Source organism: Oncorhynchus mykiss, chromosome 5 (genome assembly GCF_057628025.1).
Source record: "Oncorhynchus mykiss isolate SJ-2025 chromosome 5, ASM5762802v1, whole genome shotgun sequence".
Lineage (NCBI taxonomy): Eukaryota > Metazoa > Chordata > Actinopteri > Salmoniformes > Salmonidae > Oncorhynchus > Oncorhynchus mykiss.
Genome location: NC_143026.1, coordinates 75,099,932 through 75,119,976, shown reverse-complemented (window position 1 = coordinate 75,119,976; position 20,045 = coordinate 75,099,932). Strand labels below are relative to the sequence as shown.

Sequence of the window (20,045 nt, the reverse complement as noted above, 5' to 3'; positions counted from 1 at the left end):
TCCCTCAATAGCTTTAAGCACCAGCTGTCAGAGCAGCTCACAGATCACTGCACCTGTACATAGCTCATCTGTAAATAGCCCATCCAATCTACCTCATCCACATACTGTATTTATTTATCTTGCTCCTTTGCGCACCAGTATCTCTACTTGCACATTCATCTTCTGCACATCCTACCATTCCAGTGTTTAATTTCTATATTGTAATAACTTCACCACCATGGCCTATTTATTGCCTTACCTATCTTGTCCTACCTCATTTGCACATGCTGTATATAGATTTTTCTACTGTATTATTGAATGTTTGTTTATTTCATGTGTAACTCTGTTGTTGTATGTGTTGAACTGCTTTGCTTTATCTTGGCCAGGTCGCAGTTGCAAATGAGAACTTGTTCTCACCTACCTGGTTAAATAAAGGTGAAATTATATATATTTTTTTAAATAAATGAAAGGGATAACGAATCCAGTTAATTGTTATCCATTTCTGGAAAGTACCTGCGTAATTGCGCACCCAACTCACTCAGGTGCTTCGCTACATCACATTTGACGTTGTCTGTAAGCTTGAGTTCATTTGCAGACACAAAAAAAAAATAATACGATGGAAAGACCTGAGTGTTGACTTTGTTAATGCAGACAGAGAAGAGCTCCAACTTCTTAATCATAGCCTCAATTTTGTCCCGTACATTGAATATAGTTGCGGAGAGTCCCTGTAATCCTAGATTCAGATCATTCAGGCAAGAAAAAACATCCCCCAGATATGCCAGTCGTGTGAGAAACTCGTCATCATGCAAGCGGTCAGACAAGTGAAAATTATGGTCAGTAAAGAAAACTTTAAGCTCTCTCAATTAAAAGAAAACGTGTCAATACATTGCCCCTTGATAACCAGCGCACTTCTGTATGTTGTAAAAGCATTACACGGTTGCTGCCCATATCATTGCATAGTGCAGAAAATACCCAAGAGTTCAGGGGCCTTGCTTTAACAAAGTTAGCCATATTCACTGTAGTGTTCAAAAAATATTTCAAGCTGTCAGACATTCCCTTGGCAGCAAGAGCCTCTCGGTGGATTCTGCAGTATACCCAAGTGGCATTGGGAGCAACTGCTTGCACACGCGTTACCACTCCACTATGTCTCCCTGTCATGGCTTTTGCGTCATCAGTACAAATACCAACATGAGCAGCAGCTATGTTTGGCTACATACAGACCGTTAGTGGAATTCCCACAAGAGACGTTTAATGTGATTGGATGTTCATTATTTGACTAGGCTACCTGTGTTTAACATTGTGATGTTATTTCGCTGAACATGAGATGGTTGAATTTTATTTTTGGCAGTGAAACGAGGCTACTCAGGAGAGAAAGAAAACTCACCCAAATGTATAGCCCCGTTGGAAAATATCAAATGGACTGTTTGAAAATGTGAAGGAAAAAAGTATAATATTTTTTAAATTGTGAATCACATTTTTAATTAGCGTACTCCAGATGGCATTGAGCGTACCCCAGTTTGGAAATACCGGTCTTAAAACAATGTGGCTCAGACCTCTCTCACTAGCCAAGATCAAATGACAGACAGAAGAGAGAAATCTTTTCATCTGACATATGGTGCCTTCAGCATCGATGCTGATCTAAGACCAGAAACACTGTCCTGTCATGTTCCTAGCTGACTTGTTTAGGAGGGTCTCAGGGTTCCATATATTTTACAGCTAATTACACACAGATACTGCAATCATTAGCAATCCATGGCAACAATATATGCTACTTGTACTCTGGGAGTACGTCTACCCTTGTTTTCAGTCAATTACATTTTCTTTCAATTAATTCAGGAGATACATTAAAATTAAATGAGTTAAATGGTTCATTATCTATGCTAGTTTTACCCGCTCCTCGTTCTCGCCTTTCTGTTCCCTGTCCACTTCAGTGACCGCTTCCTCCTCCTCTTCCTCATCGTCATTCTCCCCTTCTGTCCTTGGCCTTCTCTTCTTACGACCTTTGCCCGCCTCTTCATGGGGTTCCGGGTCAAAGTTGAAAGTGAAAAAATTGTAGGCCTCCTCCGCTGTGGGTAAACCTGTCTCCGACTACATTTGCAATAAAACAGAGGACATTGATAAAATCCTTAACCTTAATCATACAATCTATTAGATTACAAGAACCAAAGGAGAGCAGTTTGGCCACTCACTATACTCTCTATCCTGACACGCCTGACTGTCTCTCGGAACTTGACTTTGGTGTTGAGGGGAGAAGTGTGGTCATCTCTCCCTGCCCTGAGGTCTGGCTCTGTCTGGAAAACATCAGCGGATCATGACCTTCACTTTCAGGCTAGTTAGCATAGTGAATTACATGCTTCAAAATATGGTTAATGAATTCTCCAATAAAAGATTATCTCTGTACAGTGATGCTGGTACTGGACTACTATATGCACATAGACAGTGAAGAAAGTGAGTAGAAGTCAGGTCCTCACCTCTCTGTCAAACCTGGTGAGAGTGTCTCTGTCTCTGAGACTCTGCAAGCGACTAGCTGGCGCCTCCAAGGAAGCCTCCTGCTGTAGAAGACTTTCTGCTTTGGACTGATGAAGTGTACAAGAGACAATACATTTTCAATCAATTTCAATCAAACAATAAGATTTCTGGAGAATAAACAGGAAGTTTGGTCCTGAAACCTTTGATAAGGAAATTGTACAAAATTAGGAATCTCTGTAGTTAATCAATAATATATGTTGAGTAGAGCGAGGCTGTGTTTACCCTGGCTGCCCTCAGCTTGTCTCTCATTCGCTGTCTCATGGTGGAGCTCTCTGAGTGGCTCGAGCTTGGCGCGGGTTTGGCCTGAGGCCGGGGTGGCAGGTCTGAGGGGAGAGACAGGTATGAAACAACACCTATGGGAGATAGAGTAGGGAGAAACTACCCTGGTGGTCCAGTCTGTTTGGGCTGTTAACCAACTCCTCTCTGTTTGACAGCAATAGGCTAGGGAGGACCAGGTTAGAGGACATGCAGGATAGACAGTCTCACCTCCTCTCTGGGAGTGAGTGGGACTGGACACGATGTCAGGCTTCTCTGGTTTGTCATCATCGTGGCTGATCTGTTGAACAGCAGTGACCTCCACCACTGTCTCATCATGGGGCTCCACCACTGAGTCATCAGGTGTATCATCTGTAGACGCCTTCTCAAGCTAGGAGAGGGAGCAAGTGTCAACATTTTATAAGATAACCCATTTAATGAAACAGACAGAAAATACTTTACTAGTAGTACTACTACTCTGTAATAACACTGGGGTTTAAGTTTAAGACTATTAATCAACAAGAAAAGTGGTGATTATAGCTAGGACGGAGCCAGTGAATTCTAACTTCAATACCATTTTCTTCCTCTTCTGTCTCTGAGCCTTCAGGTTGCGTCTCAGTGTATCTCCAGGCTCCTCCTCACCAGCTGTTAGCTCCTAATAATCCAACACAAACACACAGTTGGTGCAAAGTCATAGACATCCTACAATATTACAGGTAGGCCTGTGACTTCATATGAAGGCAGCTGCTGCTTTTCAGAGTGATAAAATATCCCCTTCGAGGAGGGAGAAAGAAAACAGAAGAAGAAGTAGAATGTTAGGAGAGAGGAGAGAACTACAGCACACAACCTATAGAACTCAGTGAACTCTACAGAGGAAAGAGAGAGAAGCAGTCTGGACACGTCTCTAGGCGAGGTGGTGAACAAGGCAGGTCAGAAGACTGCAGTCAGGAAGAAAGCACACAAGGTGACTACAGGCTAGCTAGGCCACAGCACAGCTACAAGGAGGCTATGGGAGAAAACATACCAACCTCCATAGTCGTCTGTCCTCTCTCCTTACTCTGCTTCTTGTCTGTTGGGACCAGAGCCTACCAGGCAGATCAGAGCACTTAGACACAGAGTCCTGCCAGTTTGTGTGTGTGGATGTGTATTCACATTTGACTTCTTCAGTGTGTGCAGGTGAGACTCGCTTTCAGGACTTGTTGAGTCTTGTCAAAGCCTGTACTTCCTCTGTCTGGCAATAAAGTACCTTGTATCTTGTCTCTAGAGGCTCACAGCTGTATCAAAGTCAGTAAGATGGCGCCGGAGAAGAAGGCAGACGTTTTACGTGCTGCCAACCGATTGTGTTTTTTGTTTGTTTATTATTTTTTAAACATATTTTGTACATAATGACCGAAAATAAATTCTGGACATCAGGACTGCGATTACTCACCAAGGACTCCTTTTTTCCCTTTAACGAGTCTGATGAGGCCGACGCGAACAATATACTGCTTTCTCAGGAACAGGCCCAAATGCCTGTGATTTGTGTGAAGAGGAGGCGGGGAAAAAGGGGCTGGAGGGCGGGCTGCCTTCTGAGAATTCGTAGGCGATCTAATAAACCCCCACTTCCTTCCATTCTGCTAGCAAATGTGCAATCTTTGGACAATAAAATATATGACCTACGCAGAAGATTAAACTACCAAAAGGACATTCAAAGCTGTAATATCTCATGCTTCACGGCTGAACGACGACACTATCAACATACAGCTGCACCGGCAGGATAGAACAGCGGCGTCTGGTAAAACAAGCGCTGGCAGACTACGTATTTTTGTAAATAACAGCTAGTGCACGATATCTAAGGACGTCTCGAGCTATTGCTCACCTGAGATAGAGTATCTCATGATAAACTGCAGACCACATTACCTACCGAGAGTTTTCATCTGTATTTTTCGTAGCTGTTTACAAACCACCACAGTCAGAGGCTGGCACTAAGACAGCACTGAATGAGCTGTATACCTCCATAAGCAAACAGGAAAACACTCACCCAGAGGCGGTGCTCCAAGTTGCCGGGGACTTTAATGCAGGGAAACTTAAATCTGTTTTACCAAATTTCTATCAGCATGTTAAATGTGTAACTAGAGGGAAAAAAACCTCACCCTCCATTTAGCAAATCTGACTATAATTCTATCCTCCTGATTCCTGCTTACAAGCAAAAATTAAATCAGGAAGCACCAGTGACTAGATCAATAAAAAAGTGGTCAGATGAAGCAGATGCTAAGCGACAAGACTGTTTTGCTAGCACAGACTGGAATATGTTCCGGGATTCCTCCGATGGCATTGAGGAGTACACCACATCAGTCATTGGCTTCATCAATAAGTGCATCAATGACGTTGTCCCCACAGTGACCGTACGTACATACCCCAACCAGAAGCCATGGATTACATGCAACATCCGCACTGAGCTAAAGGCTAGAGCTGCCGCTATCAAGGAGAGGGACTCTAACCCGGAAATTTATAAGAAATCCTGCTATGCCCTCCAACGAACCATCAAACAGGCAAAGCGTAAATACAGGACTGAGATCGAATCGTACTACACCGGCTCTGACGCTCGTCGGATGTGGCGGGGCTTGCATTACAGACTACAAAGGGAAGCACAGTCGAGAGCTGCCCAGTGACAAAAGTTGCCCAGTGGCTCGCTTGAGGCAAATAACACTGAAACATGCATGAGAGCACTAGCTGTTCTGGAAGACTGTGTGATCACACTCTCCGCAGCAGATGTGAGTAAGGCCTTTAACCAGTTCAACATTCCCAAGGCCGCAGGGCCAGACGGATTATTAGGACGTATACTGCGAGCATGCGCTGACCAACTGGCAAGTGTCTTCACTGACATTTTCATCCTCTCCCTGTCCGAGTCTGTAATACCAACATGTTTTAAGCAGACCACCATAGTGCCTGTGCCCAAGAACACTAAGCTAACCTGCCTAAACGACTACAGACCCGTAGCACTCACATCTGTAGCCATGAAGTGCTTTGAAGGCTGGTCATGGCTCACATCAACACCATTAACCCAGAAACCCTAGACCCACTCCAATTTGCATACCGCCACAACAGATCTACAGATGATGCAATGTCTATTGCACTCCACATTGCCCTTTCCCACCTGGACAAAAGGAACACCTATTTGAGAATGGTATTCATTGAACGCTGAGCTGTAGTCAACACCATAGTGCCCTCAAAGCTTATCAATAAGCTAAGGACACTGGGACTAAACAACTCCCTTTGCAACTGGATCCTGGACTTCCTGACAGGCCACACCCAGGTGATAAGGGTAGGTAGCAACACATCTGCCACGCTGATCCTCAACACAGGGGCCCCTCAGGGGTGCATGCTCAGTCCCCTCCTGTACTCCCTGTTCACTCATGACTGCACGGCCAGGCACGACTCCAACACCATCATTAAGTTTTCCCATGACACAACAGTGGTAGGCCTGATCACCAACAATGACGAGACAGCCTATAGGGTGGTCAGAGACCTGGCTGTATGATGCCAGGAAAACAACCTCTCCCTCAATGTAATCAAGACAAAGGAGATGATTGTGGACTACAGGAAAAAGAGGACTGTGCACACCCCCATTCACATCTACAGGGCTGTAATGGAGCAGGTTATGAGCTTCAAGTTCCTTGGTGTCCACATCACTAACAAACTAACATAGTCCTAGCACACCAAGACAGTCATGAAGAGGGCATGATAAAACCTATTCCCCCTCGGGAGACTGAAAAGGTTTGGCGTGGGTCCTCAAATCCTTAAAAGGTTCTACAGCTGCACCGAAAGCATCCTGCATCGAGAGCATCCTAGCTGGTTGCATCACTGCCTGGTATGGCAACTGCTTGGCCTACGACCGCAAGGCACTACAGAGTAGAGGTCGACCGATTATGATTTTTCAACGCCGATACCGATTATTGGAGGACCAAAAAAGGCCGATACCGATTAATCTGAGTCTTCAATATTCCCAGGTAAGAAATTTTAGGTTGTAGTTATTATAGGAATTGTAGGACTATTTCTCTCTATATCATTTGTATTTAATTAACCTTTGACTATTGGATGTTCTTATAGGCACTTTAGTATTGCCAGTGTAACAGTATAGCTTCCGTCCCTCCCCTCGCTCCTACCTGGGCTCGAACCAGGAACACATCGACAACAGCCACCCTCGAAGCAGCGTTACCCATGCAGAGCAAGGGGAACAACCACTCCAAGTCTCAGAGCGAGTGAAGTTTGAAACGCTATTAGCGCACACCCCGCTAACTAGCTAGTCATTTACACCAGCCTAATCTTGGGAGTTGATAGGCTTGAAGTCATAAACAGCGCAATGCTTGAAGCATTGCGAAGAGCTGCTGGCAGAACGCACGAAAGTGCTGTTTGAATGAATGCCTACTAGCCAGCTGGTGCCTACCATCGCTCAGTCAGACTGTGCTATCAAATCATAGACTTAGTTATAACATGATAACACAGAAATACGAGCCTTAGGTCATTAATATGGTCGAATCCGGAAACTATAATCTCGAAAACAAGACGTTTATTCTTTCAGTGAAATACTGAACCGTTCCCTATTTTATCTAACGGGTGGTATCCATAAGTCTAAATATTCCTGTTACATTGCACAACCTTCAATGCTATGTCATAATCACGTAAAATTCTGGCAAATTAGGTGGCCCAAACTGTTCCATGTACACTGACTGCGTGCAATGAACGCAAGAGAAGTGACACAATTTCACCTGGTTAATATTGCCTGCTAACCTGGATTTCTTTTAGCTAAATATGCAGGTTTAAAAATGTATACTTCTGTGTATTGATTTTAAGAAAGACATTGATGTTTAGGTACACGGAGCAATGACGGTCCTTTTTAACGAATACGCACGGCATCGATTATATGCAACGCATGACACGCTAGATAAACTAGTAATATCATCAACCATGTGTAGTTAACTAGTGATTATGATTGATTGATTGATTGATTGTTTTTTATAAGATAAGTTTAATGCTAGCTAGCAACTTACCTTGGCTTACTGCATTCGCGTAACAGGCTCCTTGTGGAGTGCAATGTAATCAGGTGGTTAGAGCGTTGGACTAGTTAACTGTAAAGTTGCAAGATTGAATCTCCAAGCTGACAAGGTAAAAATCTGTTCTGCCCCTGAACAAAGCAGTTAACCCACCGTTCCTAGGCCGTCATTGAAAATAAGAATGTCTTAACTGACTTGCCTAGTTAAATAAAGATTAAATAAAGAATAAATCGGCCAAATCGGTGTCCAAAAATACCGATTTCCGATTGTTAGTAAAACTTGAAATCGTCCCCTAATTAATCGGCCATTCTGATTAATCGGTCGACCTCTACTAGAGAGGGTAGTGCGAGTGGCCCAGTACATCACTGGGGCCAAGATTCCTGCCATCCAGGACCTCTATACCAGGCGGTGTCAGAGGAAGGCCCTAAAAATTGTCAAAGTCTCCAGCCACCCTTTTCTCTCTGCTACCGCACGCGGAGCACCAAGTCTAGGTCCAAGAAGCTTCTAAAAAGCTTCTACCCCCAAGCCATAAGACTCCCGAACACCTAATAAATTGGCTACCCTGACTATTTGAATTGCCTCCCCTCTCCCCTCTTTTACACCACTGCTACTTTCTGTTGTTATCATCTATGCATAGTCACTTTAATAACTCTACCTACATGTACTGTACATATTACCTCAAGCCCCCACACATTGACTCTGTACCGGTACCCCCTGTATATAGTCTCGCTATTGTTATTTTACTGCTGCTATTTAATTACTTGTTACTTTTATTTCTTATTCCTATCCATATTTTTTTAACTGCGTTGTTAGTTAGGGGCTCGTAAGTAAGCATTTCACTGTAATGTTGTATTCGGCGCATGTGATTTCAATTTAATGTAGAGTACTGGTAGGCACATAGTGAGTCAGTTGTGTTATTAGAGTGAAGCGCTATGACAACAATACATTTGGAGAAACTCTCAAAACCTCAGCAGCAAGCTAGTCCCTTAATCAAGGACTGAGCGATTGTATATGACTGACTGTATGTTATGCATTACCTGGGTATCTGTATCCACGTCGTCTTTGACCTGCAGAGTCTGTTGTAGCGCCCGTCGTTTCTTTCGTAATTTCTCCCGAAGATCACTGAAATGGAGGACAGTTTCACAAGCAAATTAGGCCTGCTATGCATAGACTATTTCTATTCATTCAACAAGAAATAATACTATGGTCAGGGAAACCCAATGCAAATGCTAAGTAAATATGTTTCTAAAAATAAAAAGTTAAAACAATTTGACAGTTACCTTGAGGAGGCCATATTGATGATGGGAAGAAGTTCAACTTTAAATGGCTTGGTTTTCAACTTTAAATCTATTGGTATCCCTAATGAGAACCGCTACATTATATCCTGTTGAACGAGATTGACTCTGCAATGAAACATTGCAACAGTTTAATTTGAGCGTGCAACAAATGAAACATTGTAACTGTTACTAGAGCGTGTAACAAATAATCAACAATGTAACAAAATGTACCGCTCTGTGGAACAAAGGCGAACATTCTATAAAGTAATTTAGCTAGGTAAAAGCCCTCGAGCTCAGACAATGGTGTGAAAACGATATAATATTTAGCCTACAGTCCATTGGGCTGATAAACAACTACAAAGGTGGCCTCGGGTAATATTATAAGACAACTAGGTTATTCGATATACAAAAACTGAAGACGTATGTGTACAGACCTGGAGGTAAAAAGACTATCCATTGGACAACAAAAAATGTGACTAATTTCTCCCTCTTGATAACTATAACATACAGGCTTACTGCTATTGCTGCTGCTTAGTAACGATATCAACTACTCCTCGAACAACCTTGCAAACAGCATGGGTTCACGCTAGTATTGTATCCCATTCTCTCCCAAACATCTAGGATTTTCATTGATGCACGGATTTGTCAATCATCGAACAGTGATTGCGTCACATTCTACGGTGTCCGTAAAGTCTCACAGGTTTGCTTCCGTTTGTCGAATGGTATCTCGATGCGTACAGCAGTTGCTCAGCGGATCAATCTTCATGGTCTTTCATGGTCCCCACTCCCCCCCATTTGGTGATTTGAATGGAAGAGTGTGTGGATTAACATCATGATATTAGACTTTTCAAATGAACACTTACGATGTACAGTAATTACATTTGTCATGAAAATATTCCTTTAAATCCAATAATCAAATACCAGATCAGTAATAAAATCGAACATATTTTTGTCTTGTAGCGTTATTAACTAAATTCTGGCAAGACTATTTGGCAACATTGTATCTTCCCATCAGTTTAGATCCAAAAAGGGATGAACACTGTATAGTTTAGTAACACTCTCCAGAAGCACACATGCAACACTCTCCCACTCTTCTCTCTCATATATGTGTTCTAGAACTGTATTTCCCCAAAGGCTCTACATGCTACAGCTGAATTAGAAACAACACACACACACACACAGCCCTCATGTCGGTACAGATTTGTTTCCGTGTTTATGGGCTCCCAACCTCTCCATACTCCCATACTCACCTGCAGAATTGTTATTAAATGAGAAAATACCTATTTTCCGATGGTAAACATAACAAGAACACAAATAGCTTCTCACATTCCAGTGATCATGCCAAAAACACGCAGGGAAGAGTCCAAGACACACCACTTTCATTCAGCTGGACCAGACCACAATGTTAATCTCTGGATAGTAGAGATACAGTAGATGACTTGATTACTTCTCTGCAGAGTCAGACTATCTGCCATACTTATAGTGTTATGTGGGATATTATGAAGATAGTGAAGTGTAATGATTGTGCTGATAGGGATGAAATGGTTTATTACAGCCATTGTTCAGTAATGTGTTTAACATCTGTGTTACATTACACTTTTGGGATTGAGCATCTATATCATATCACCACACTCAAAAACAGTACAGTACTTTTGCCTTAAACTGTAATAGTATTCAACTAATACTATTCAATACTTTAAAAAAATAAGGTACAGGGAAGACTCATTAATGACTGAAGTAAATATCATAACATGTATTCATGAAATATATAAATCATAGCTTATTATCACTTAGATACTTAGATATTTTTCTCCCAAAAAACATTGTTTACTTTCACCAAACAAAAATGATTTCCTACATGACTTTACCCCCAAAACACACAAGGTCATACACACACATCCGGAATGAATTGTGAATAATGATAAGAGAGAAAGTTACAGACAAATATCATACCCTCAAGACAACCTTTACAATAATGGGGAGGTTAGCATTTTTTTTTTAATGTATGCCTTTGTAACTTTCTCACTCATCATTACACACGATTCATTCAGGATTATCCGTAATCATGGTAACATCCACTTTAATGTAGAAGTGTTTAGAAACATATTATATTTCTTATTTACAATAAAAGTGACTCCAAAATGACACAATACATTATTTACCATTATTTTCTATTGGCCACATAATAATCTGGAACACAACCCAAACAAACAGCAAAAGCATCCAACAAATGTGTAGAGTCAGAAGCTTGATATAATCATTGTGTGCTATGAATAGGGACCAAATACATAACTTTTTACTACTTTAATACACATATAAGTGAATGTGTCCCAATACTTTTGGTCCGCCAGAATGTGTACAAAAAGTGCTGTAATTTGTAAACGGTTAATCCGGTATGGATGAAAATTAAAGTTGACAGTCTGCACTTTAACCTCATGTATCATTTCAAATCCAATGTGCTGGAATACAGAGCCAAAACAACAACAACAACAACAAAAATGTCGCTGTCCCAATACTTTTGGAGCTCACTGTATTTATATAGAATATAAATAAAACATTATGAAATAGATACTCTAAATGCATCAAGGGGAGGCTATAAACTCAGTCCTCTCAGTTCTTTATTGAATGTAATAAGTAACTATGCGTAGTCCTCTGCTAGTGAGTCCAGGTAGTTGGTGTCTGCATATATCAGGAATCCAGAGAACAGGCTGTCAGACCACCCTGCATCTGCAAACAGGCCATTCTGGTCCTTGAAGAAGATCTCCAGCCACACCTCGTCTTCTGGGTTCAGGAACATTACTAAGGACCCAGAGGCCACGTCATGGTTTCCTGTGTTTGCATCAAATGTCTTGATGCGGTACTGTCCGTTCTGCACCAGCCCGATGGCCAGATGCTTGTTGGCCAGTGTGATGTCATAGGAGAAGTAGTAGATGCCTGGGTAGGCGCAGATGAACTTACCCGTCTCTGGGTTGTAGTGCCCCCCCTCATTGAAGAGGACCTTGTTGAACTTGATAGGTTCCTTCTCAGCAGGGTAACTGCTGGTGATTCCCACAGAGAAGGCTGCTTTAGGCACCAGGCTGCCACACCGGCAGACTCCTGCCATCCCCCTTGGCCCTCGCTGGCCCTTGTCCCCTTTCTTCCCAAGGGGCCCTGGAGGACCAGGTAGGCCCCCATCCCCGCTCTCTCCACCAGGACCCCTCTTCCCACCAGGACCCCGGTCACCCCGCTGGCCAAGTTTACCCGTTGGGCCGACTTTCCCCTTTACCCCTGAAATGGAGACAGTTGGTGTTCTGACTGACTGTAACTCCAGCTGTGTATTGCCATTGACACATACTTGTACAGTTATTATCACATTTGACCAGTATTGTTGGATTATTTGTAATATGAGTAAGCTGATTCCCTGTGCATGTAAAACCCTACTATTTAAGGATTAGTGAATAGGCTCAGTGCCAGTGGTGTTAAGTACTTAAGTCAACTTTCTTTAAAGAACTACTTAAGTTTTTTTGTGGGGTATCTGTACATTACTTTACTACTTATATTTTGACAACTTTTACTTCACTACATTCCTAAAGAAAATAATGTATTTTTTACTCCATACATTTTCCCTGACACTCAAAAGTACTTGTTACATGTTGAGTGCTTAGCAGAACAGAAAAATTGTCAAATTCACACACTTATCAAGAGAACACATGGTCATCCCTACTGCCTCTGATCTGGCAGACTCACTAAACACACTTATCAAGAGAACACATGGTCATCCCTACTGCCTCTGATCTGGCAGACTCACTAAACACACTTATCAAGAGAACACATGGTCATCCCTACTGCCTCTGATCTGGCAGACTCACTAAACACACTTATCAAGAGAACACATGGTCATCCCTACTGCCTCTGATCTGGCAGACTCACTAAACACACTTATCAAGAGAACACGTGGTCATCCCTACTGCCTCTGATCTGGCAGACTCACTAAACACACTTATCAAGAGAACACGTGGTCATTCCTACTGCCTCTGATCTGGCAGACTCACTAAACACACTTATCAAGAGAACACGTGGTCATTCCTACTGCCTCTGATCTGGCAGACTCACTAAACACACTTATCAAGAGAACACGTGGTCATTCCTACTGCCTCTGATCTGGCAGACTCACTAAACACACTTATCAAGAGAACACGTGGTCATTCCTACTGCCTCTGATCTGGCAGACTCACTAAACACACAAAAAAAATGGTGGCGTCTATTTTGCTTTATATTAGGAATTTGAAATTATTTAGACTTTTACTTTTGATGCTTAAGTATATTTAGAACCAAATACTTTTAGACTTTTACTCAAGTACTATTTTACTGGGTGACTTTCACTTTTACTTGTAACTTTCTAGTAAGGTATCTATACTTTTACTCAAGTATGAAAATTGGGTAGTTTTCCACCACTGCTCAGCGCCTCACAGCCATCCTCGGTTATTATGTCGCCCTTGGAGTCCAGTCACAATCTATGTTTGACTACTGCACTGACTGTTGTACAGTGTCGTCAAATCTGGGATTGTATCAAACCAAATCATCACAATGTATTGGAGCTAGGAAAGAATGGACAGGATGCATGTGTATGCATGTACTGAATGTGTGAAAAAAATGTGTGCTATTCTGATGTGTGTGAGAGAAAGAGTCTGTGTGGTATTTGCATGCCTAGGTTCCTCTTAAATGTGTAAGTCTGTAAAAGAACATCATGCAGAATGCAGGTACTGTGAGCCTGACATTTACAGCTCATTGACATAGTACATATTGGATCTAAAACAAGGTTTATCTTAAAGCCGTGTTGCACTTGGATGACACTAACAGACACTGACAAAAAAACAGAGGCGGTGATTTAACTTTGTTCTTCCAAATATTTCAGCTTCCTTGACCCATATAAAATATCTTTTGGATCACTCCAAAGGCAGGAGAACCAGGCATCCAACCATTGGGAAAAATATGAACACACCCCAAATAAAGGGAACTGCGTGGGAAGCTCAGACACATGGAAACCTTGGTCTTAGAAAAACACCTGGTAGAGGTAGTTTTGATTTAAACCAAACATCACATACATTTTTTTGTCTGGCTCATGGTCTCCCTGGTGAAATATGGCTGTGTAGCTGATGTAGTTTGACCATGATTAATAAACAAAATTTCAGAGATCACTGGAGGGTCCCACTTGTCTTCTACATCAATTACTGAAGTCTCTTTAATGTCCTGAGAGCAAACCCATCTGCAGGGCAGATTCAGATTGTGAAATGCTTGGGTTAGGATAATTAAAAAGGACTGAAATGTATTTTTGGTGGTGTAAACTTGTCTTTCGATGCAATCGTTATAATGTTTATATATTTACTTACTGCCAAAAGGCCATGGCGTGTTCATGGAGGTAAAGTAGACAATAAGTAAATATACAGTCGGAGTCAATATTTGAACTGTGTGCAGGGGCGTCATCTACCCCAAAAATCTGAGGGGCCACAAAGTACGTGAGGATGGCTGGGGAGGTGATCTGGAGGGGGGCTACGTCTCCTGTCTGTAAGTTGGAGAATTTAGCATTTTTCACCTGAAACAGCTTTTTCCTGCAATCTAGAGCCATAATCATTATGCTTTAATTCTATATTAAAAATATGTTTATTTTTCTTCATATCTAATCAGATCTCCTGAGCTGTCTGTATCTTCCTGACGGGTGGCACTTAAAAAAACTAAAAACAAAATATGCTTCTCTGCAATATCCAGTACATTTAGCAATTGCTTGCTTTTCTAAAGTCTATTAACCTTGCCAGCAGGCAAGCCAGCTAAGATACAGTAGTTCTACAAGCTAGCTACTCTAACTTGATTATATATTTTTACAATGATTATTGTGCTACTTATGGGCATGACGCCTCTGATTGTATGTATGTTTTATGGAGTTAGATAAGGTCAGTACTGTACCTGCTCCACCCTTCTCTCCTTTCTCTCCTCTCCTGCCATCTCTGCCATCTCTTCCTGGGATTCCTACGCTCCCGTTGGCCCCTGGAGGCCCGTTGGGGCCAGGTTTACCTGGTGTCCCTGGCAACCCCGGAACACTGCAGATCAGACGAGGTGGAGTTCCTCTCACCTTGGCCTCCAGCAGCTGACCAATCACACACTGGCACAGAAAGGCCACGCCTACCAACCGCCACATCCTCAGCTCTGTAGAGAGAGAAAAGAAAACAACCGCCACTTCATCAGACCTACTGTATAGTACTTGAAACACAACCTCAATGACCACATTCACAAACGGGTGACATTCTCTTATAATGGCAGAGTGTGCATGATCTGAGTGCATATTAATCTAACAAATCTGGAAACTTTCTTCTAAGTTGAGAAACAGCCCAGTTTAGATTTCAGTTATTAGAGATGACCAGAAATGAAAACACAGCAGTGTCCTGGCGGGAGAGGAGCATGTTCTAGTGCCAGCTAGCCAACAGACAGACTGAGATAAGGTCGGAGGGACTAAACACAGGAACCTGCTAAAATAATAAGCATTAGACACAGCACTATAAAACACAGCAGATTCCCCTGTAAAATAACATATGAAGGAATCAAGAATCACGCACCGCACCTCTCTCCTGCCAAACTACAGCCACAGCGCCAGATGTGGGTCCTAATGGATAACGCTGCGTTTTGGACTCTCTTTTTCTCTTCCTCTCTGTTGTCAGCCCCCCCAGTCGCATTAATGTGTTAGCGGCTGCAGCAGTGAGAGAAGCCTTTGCCTCGCTTCCAAGCCAATTCCATTTTGTCAATGCATTCCTTAGTTATGACACAACAGCCAGAACAACTATGTCAGAGCAACCCAAGGCTGAAATAACCCTCTGGACACAGACACGCACAGAAACACAGCCATGTTATCTGCTCTTGGACCTAAGAAACATTGACAGAACACAATAACAATCATGTTATTGAAAGAGTTGATGATTGCACTGAGCAATGAGATAAATTATGGTTTAGAAAGAGAGCGAAAGAAAGGTAACTTTGGTTCTGTAAGGACTGGGCAGCAAACCAGGGGTCATCAAGTGACTGTATGGATGGGATATAAGAGACCACATCATGGAAACCTTTCTTCCCTGGAACCAATACTGTAGCTAGATACCATACTGTAGCTAGATACTATAGCTGGATACCATATGCTAGCTAGATACCATACTGTAGCTAGATACCATACTGTAGCTAGATACCATAGTGTAGCTGGATACCATACTGTAGCTACATACCAAACTGTATTTGGATACCATAATGTAGCTAGATACCATACTGTAGCTGGATACCATACTGTAGCTACAGTGGGGCAAAAAGTATTTAGTCAGCCACCAATTGTGCAAGTTCTCCCACTTAAAAAGATGAGAGGCCTGTAATTTTCATCATAGATACACTTCAACTATGACAGACAAAATGAGAAAATGAATCCAGAAAATCACATTGTAGGGTTTTGAATGAATTTATTTGCAAATTATGGTGGAAAATAAGTATTTGGTCACCTACAAACAAGCAAGATTTCTGGCTCTCACAGACCTGCAACTTCTTCTTTAAGAGGCTCCTCTGTCCTCCACTCGTTACCTGTATTAATGGCGCCTGTTTGAACTTGTTATCAGTATAAAAGACACCTGTCCACAACCTCAAACAGTCACACTCCAAACTCCACTATGGCCAAGACCAAAGAGCTGTCAAAGGACACCAGAAACAAAATTGTAGACCTGCACCAGGATGGGAAGACTGAATCTGCAATAGGTTAGCAGCTTGGTTTGAAGAAATCAAATGTGGGAGCAATTATTAGGAAATGGAAGACATACAAGACCACTGATAATCTCCCACCATAATTTGCAAATAAACTCATAAAAAATCCTACAATGTGATTTTCTGGATTTTTTTTCTTTTTTCTCATTTTGTCTGTCATTGTTGAAGTGTACCTATGATGAAAATTACAGGCCTCTCTCATATTTTTAAGTGGGAGAACTTGCACAATTGGTGGCTGACTAAATACTTTTTTGCCCCACTGTAGATACCATACTGTAGTAGGATACCATACTGTAGCTAGATACCATAGTGTAGCTGGATACCAAACTGTAGCTGGATACCATTTGGCAAAACATGATAGGTCATAAGGCTTAAATCATACAGATGAAGTTAGACACTTTGTTACACACCACATGGAAACATAATTGACTTCACAAGTGTTGTTAGATATGCTTCACAACAGTAATTTTATTTCATTCTCTATCGTAATTATGCTGTAAACAATATGCATGTATGGCGGTAATGGTTGGCAGCTGTGGAAAAATGCTTTGGGAAAATGCTTGGGAGTTTATCTTCAGCTTAATATACACTTAGTGTACCAAACATTAGGAACACCTTCCTAGTATTGAATGCCCCCCCCCCCCCCCCCCCTTTGCCCTCAGAACAGCCTTAACTCATCGGGCCATGGACTCTACCAGGTGTCGAAAGCGTTCCACAGAGTTGCTGGCCCATGTTGACTCTAATGCTTTCCACAGTTGTGTCAAGTTGGCTGGATGGTCAATGTCACTGGAATGATGGACAAACTAACAAATGCCAGCCCTTGGCCAGTCCAGTGTTGTGTCGTGTGATTGGTTGAGTATTCTTGTGTACGTGACTTCAAACAGATGTGTTGCAGAGACGTCTGTTTAGCTGGCTAGCCGGCTTGATAATTTATAGCTCAGTGGCTTGAACAGCATGCACTGAACGACTTGGTAAACCCAGCTTCAACTTGATACAGGAAAATGCCTGGGAGTTTATCTTCAGCTTCAGCATGTATAATGTAGTTAATAACTGAGTGTACCAAACATTATGAACACTTTCCTAATATTGATTTTCCCATTCGTCCTCTGAATGGCATACATACACAATCCATGTGTCAATTCTTTAAGCTGTCTCCTTCATCCACACTCATTGAAGTGGATTTAGCAAGTGACATCAATGAGGGATCATATCTTTCATATCTTTCTTGTCTGGGCAATTGGGCGTGAGCATGTTAGCTCTGTGTGTCTGTACATCTGTTCCACGTCTTTGTATCTGACAATAGCGTGTGTTTAGGAATAGTGGAACTAACATTGGGTTTCCATGGCTATGAGTTTTTTTTAAAATTCTGCAACGTTTGTTGTGAGATGTTAGAGATACAGAATGAACACTGTCCTGAAGATGGAAGACTTGAAGATCATGATCAGGGGAATCACAACCCACGGAACATAATATAAATCATTTGTGTAAATGCTTTATTCTCACACATGCAAATGATTTATAGTCCAACACACACACACACACACACACACACACACACACACACACACACAAAGGCCACCCAATGAACATACACTCACAAATTCACATACTGGTGTGAACAAGCTCAGCCAGCACTGTGAAATAGATACCCCCTGGTCCCCCATTATTAATTAGGACTATTTACGCTAAAGGCAGCTGCTCTCGGTGGAACATGTTTTTCGATTTGAGGGTAGTACTGTAATGAACTCAGCATAGAGCCAGTGTGAGAAAGGCCCTCTGAGGGAGAATCCCCACCCACCATTTCTGCCCAGCAGGGATGATGTCATGACTGGGACCTACCCATCATTAAAGCACTGACCCTGCTCTACTCTCAGATGCATGCATTCTCACACACAAAATGTTCACCTAGGCATACACACGCTCACACACACACAGAAAGAAAGGACAGAACTCACACATTCTTAAAAGTATAGTGCCATTATTTTAATTGGTACACATGCTAAAATGAACATTATTACCTGGGTGGTTTGAGACCTGAATGTTGACTGGTTGACAGACGGGGAATATCAAACCGTATACCAAGTGTATGACAAAACATTTTATTTTAACTGCTCTAATTATATTGGTAAAACGTTTATAATAGGAATAAAGCACCTCAGGGGTTTGATATATGGCCAATATACCACGGCTAACGGTTATGTCCAGACTCTCCACGTTGCATTGTGCATAAAAACAGCCCTTAGCCATGATATATTGGACATATACCACACCCCCTCAGGCCTTATTGCTTCAATTAAGACAAAGGTGATGACCAGCTGAGGTTGTTATTTTGAGATGATGAGAGTGAAACAGCATGCCAGCGTCTCTGATCTATTCTAAAAATGTATGGCCCATCCAATAACTTATACCCCAAAGTAAAGAACAGTAGTTTTATTTGGTTATAATGTGAGTGATCATAGCACTGGCATACTGTATGTATGGTATTAAGAAACATGCAGATGTTACGTTTGCCAGCTGAATGCTCTTACCACAGGTTGAGAGCTGCTCCTCTTGTTGACTGCTTCAACAACTTCCAATCAGTATAATTGTGTCAATCCTCAGATCTCCTTCCTGGTCACAGTCCTGTGTCCTTGGTGATGAGAGATAAGTAGAATGTCCTTGGATAACATAGTCTCCTTCTCAACCTCTCTGTCTCGCTCTCCTATCCTTCGTCTTTGTAGGGCTCCTTCAAACATTTGTGTAGGGCTCCCTCTGTCTCTCTGCTCCCTCTCAGAGTCTTGATTTGTAATAGTAGCCTCCCTAGAGTCATTCAAACCTCCCCCTCTCTGTTTCACTCACACCCCTCCCTCTTTCTCCCTCATCCACTTCCTCTGTCTCGTTATAAACTTTCCACAAAGCAAAACAACTATCACCAACTTAAGGACTGACTTCATAAGTTCAGAGTGCAGGCCTGAATACACACCCTTTCCACCAGTCCACATTAAAGAGTCAACTACTGACATTATACTTCATTCTTGAGTGTGATTCTTGTAACAGCATGATCATTCAGAAATGTTTTTTGCAAATGAGAATTTGCAGCTATAGCAATATTTAGCCTCTAGATGGCGGTATACTGCATACGCACTAAAACTACAGGTAAGTGAAAGAATAATAGGAACACTTGAGTAAATGAGGAATGCAAAGTATATTGGAAGCAGGTCCTTCCACACAG

The 20,045-nt window shown here is 42.0% G+C and overlaps 2 protein-coding genes across 9 annotated transcripts in view; both read right to left on the bottom strand.

Moving 5' to 3' along the window:
• cc2d2a (coiled-coil and C2 domain containing 2A) overlaps nucleotides 1-9,734 on the bottom strand; it is a 33,266-nt gene extending 23,532 nt beyond the window's left edge. For 2 of the 6 annotated variants that reach the window (XM_021604263.3, XM_090235890.1), the window contains exons 1-10: nucleotides 9,508-9,734; nucleotides 9,077-9,199; nucleotides 8,834-8,918; nucleotides 3,792-3,848; nucleotides 3,338-3,418; nucleotides 2,995-3,154; nucleotides 2,731-2,831; nucleotides 2,451-2,555; nucleotides 2,169-2,270; nucleotides 1,870-2,067 (exon numbers count right to left, since the gene is read on the bottom strand). In XM_021604263.3, the coding sequence (XP_021459938.2) occupies nucleotides 1,870-2,067; nucleotides 2,169-2,270; nucleotides 2,451-2,555; nucleotides 2,731-2,831; nucleotides 2,995-3,154; nucleotides 3,338-3,418; nucleotides 3,792-3,848; nucleotides 8,834-8,918; nucleotides 9,077-9,090 (903 nt within the window). In that variant the 5' untranslated portion in view covers nucleotides 9,091-9,199; nucleotides 9,508-9,734. The remainder of the gene's footprint in view (nucleotides 1-1,869; nucleotides 2,068-2,168; nucleotides 2,271-2,450; nucleotides 2,556-2,730; nucleotides 2,832-2,994; nucleotides 3,155-3,337; nucleotides 3,419-3,791; nucleotides 3,849-8,833; nucleotides 8,919-9,076; nucleotides 9,200-9,507) is intronic. The other 4 variants (XM_090235891.1, XM_090235893.1, XM_090235889.1 and 1 more) reach the window with 3 other exon arrangements.
• An 870-nt stretch (nucleotides 9,735-10,604) lies between these two features.
• On the bottom strand, nucleotides 10,605-19,623 carry LOC110524529 (complement C1q tumor necrosis factor-related protein 7). Of its 3 annotated transcripts, none has more exons than XM_021604261.3 (3): nucleotides 19,363-19,623; nucleotides 15,014-15,253; nucleotides 10,605-12,340 (listed from the first exon to the last, which is right to left on the bottom strand). In XM_021604261.3, the coding sequence occupies exons 2-3, from the start codon at nucleotides 15,243-15,245 to the stop codon at nucleotides 11,712-11,714; spliced, it is 861 nt and encodes a 286-aa protein (XP_021459936.3). In that variant the 5' UTR covers nucleotides 15,246-15,253; nucleotides 19,363-19,623; the 3' UTR covers nucleotides 10,605-11,711. The 3 variants fall into 3 exon arrangements, with proteins under 3 accessions (XP_021459936.3, XP_021459935.3, XP_036834244.2); XM_021604260.3 differs by lacking the exon at nucleotides 19,363-19,623 and adding an exon at nucleotides 15,666-15,847; XM_036978349.2 differs by lacking the exon at nucleotides 19,363-19,623 and adding an exon at nucleotides 15,661-15,811.
• Nucleotides 19,624-20,045: the final 422 nt, after the last annotated feature.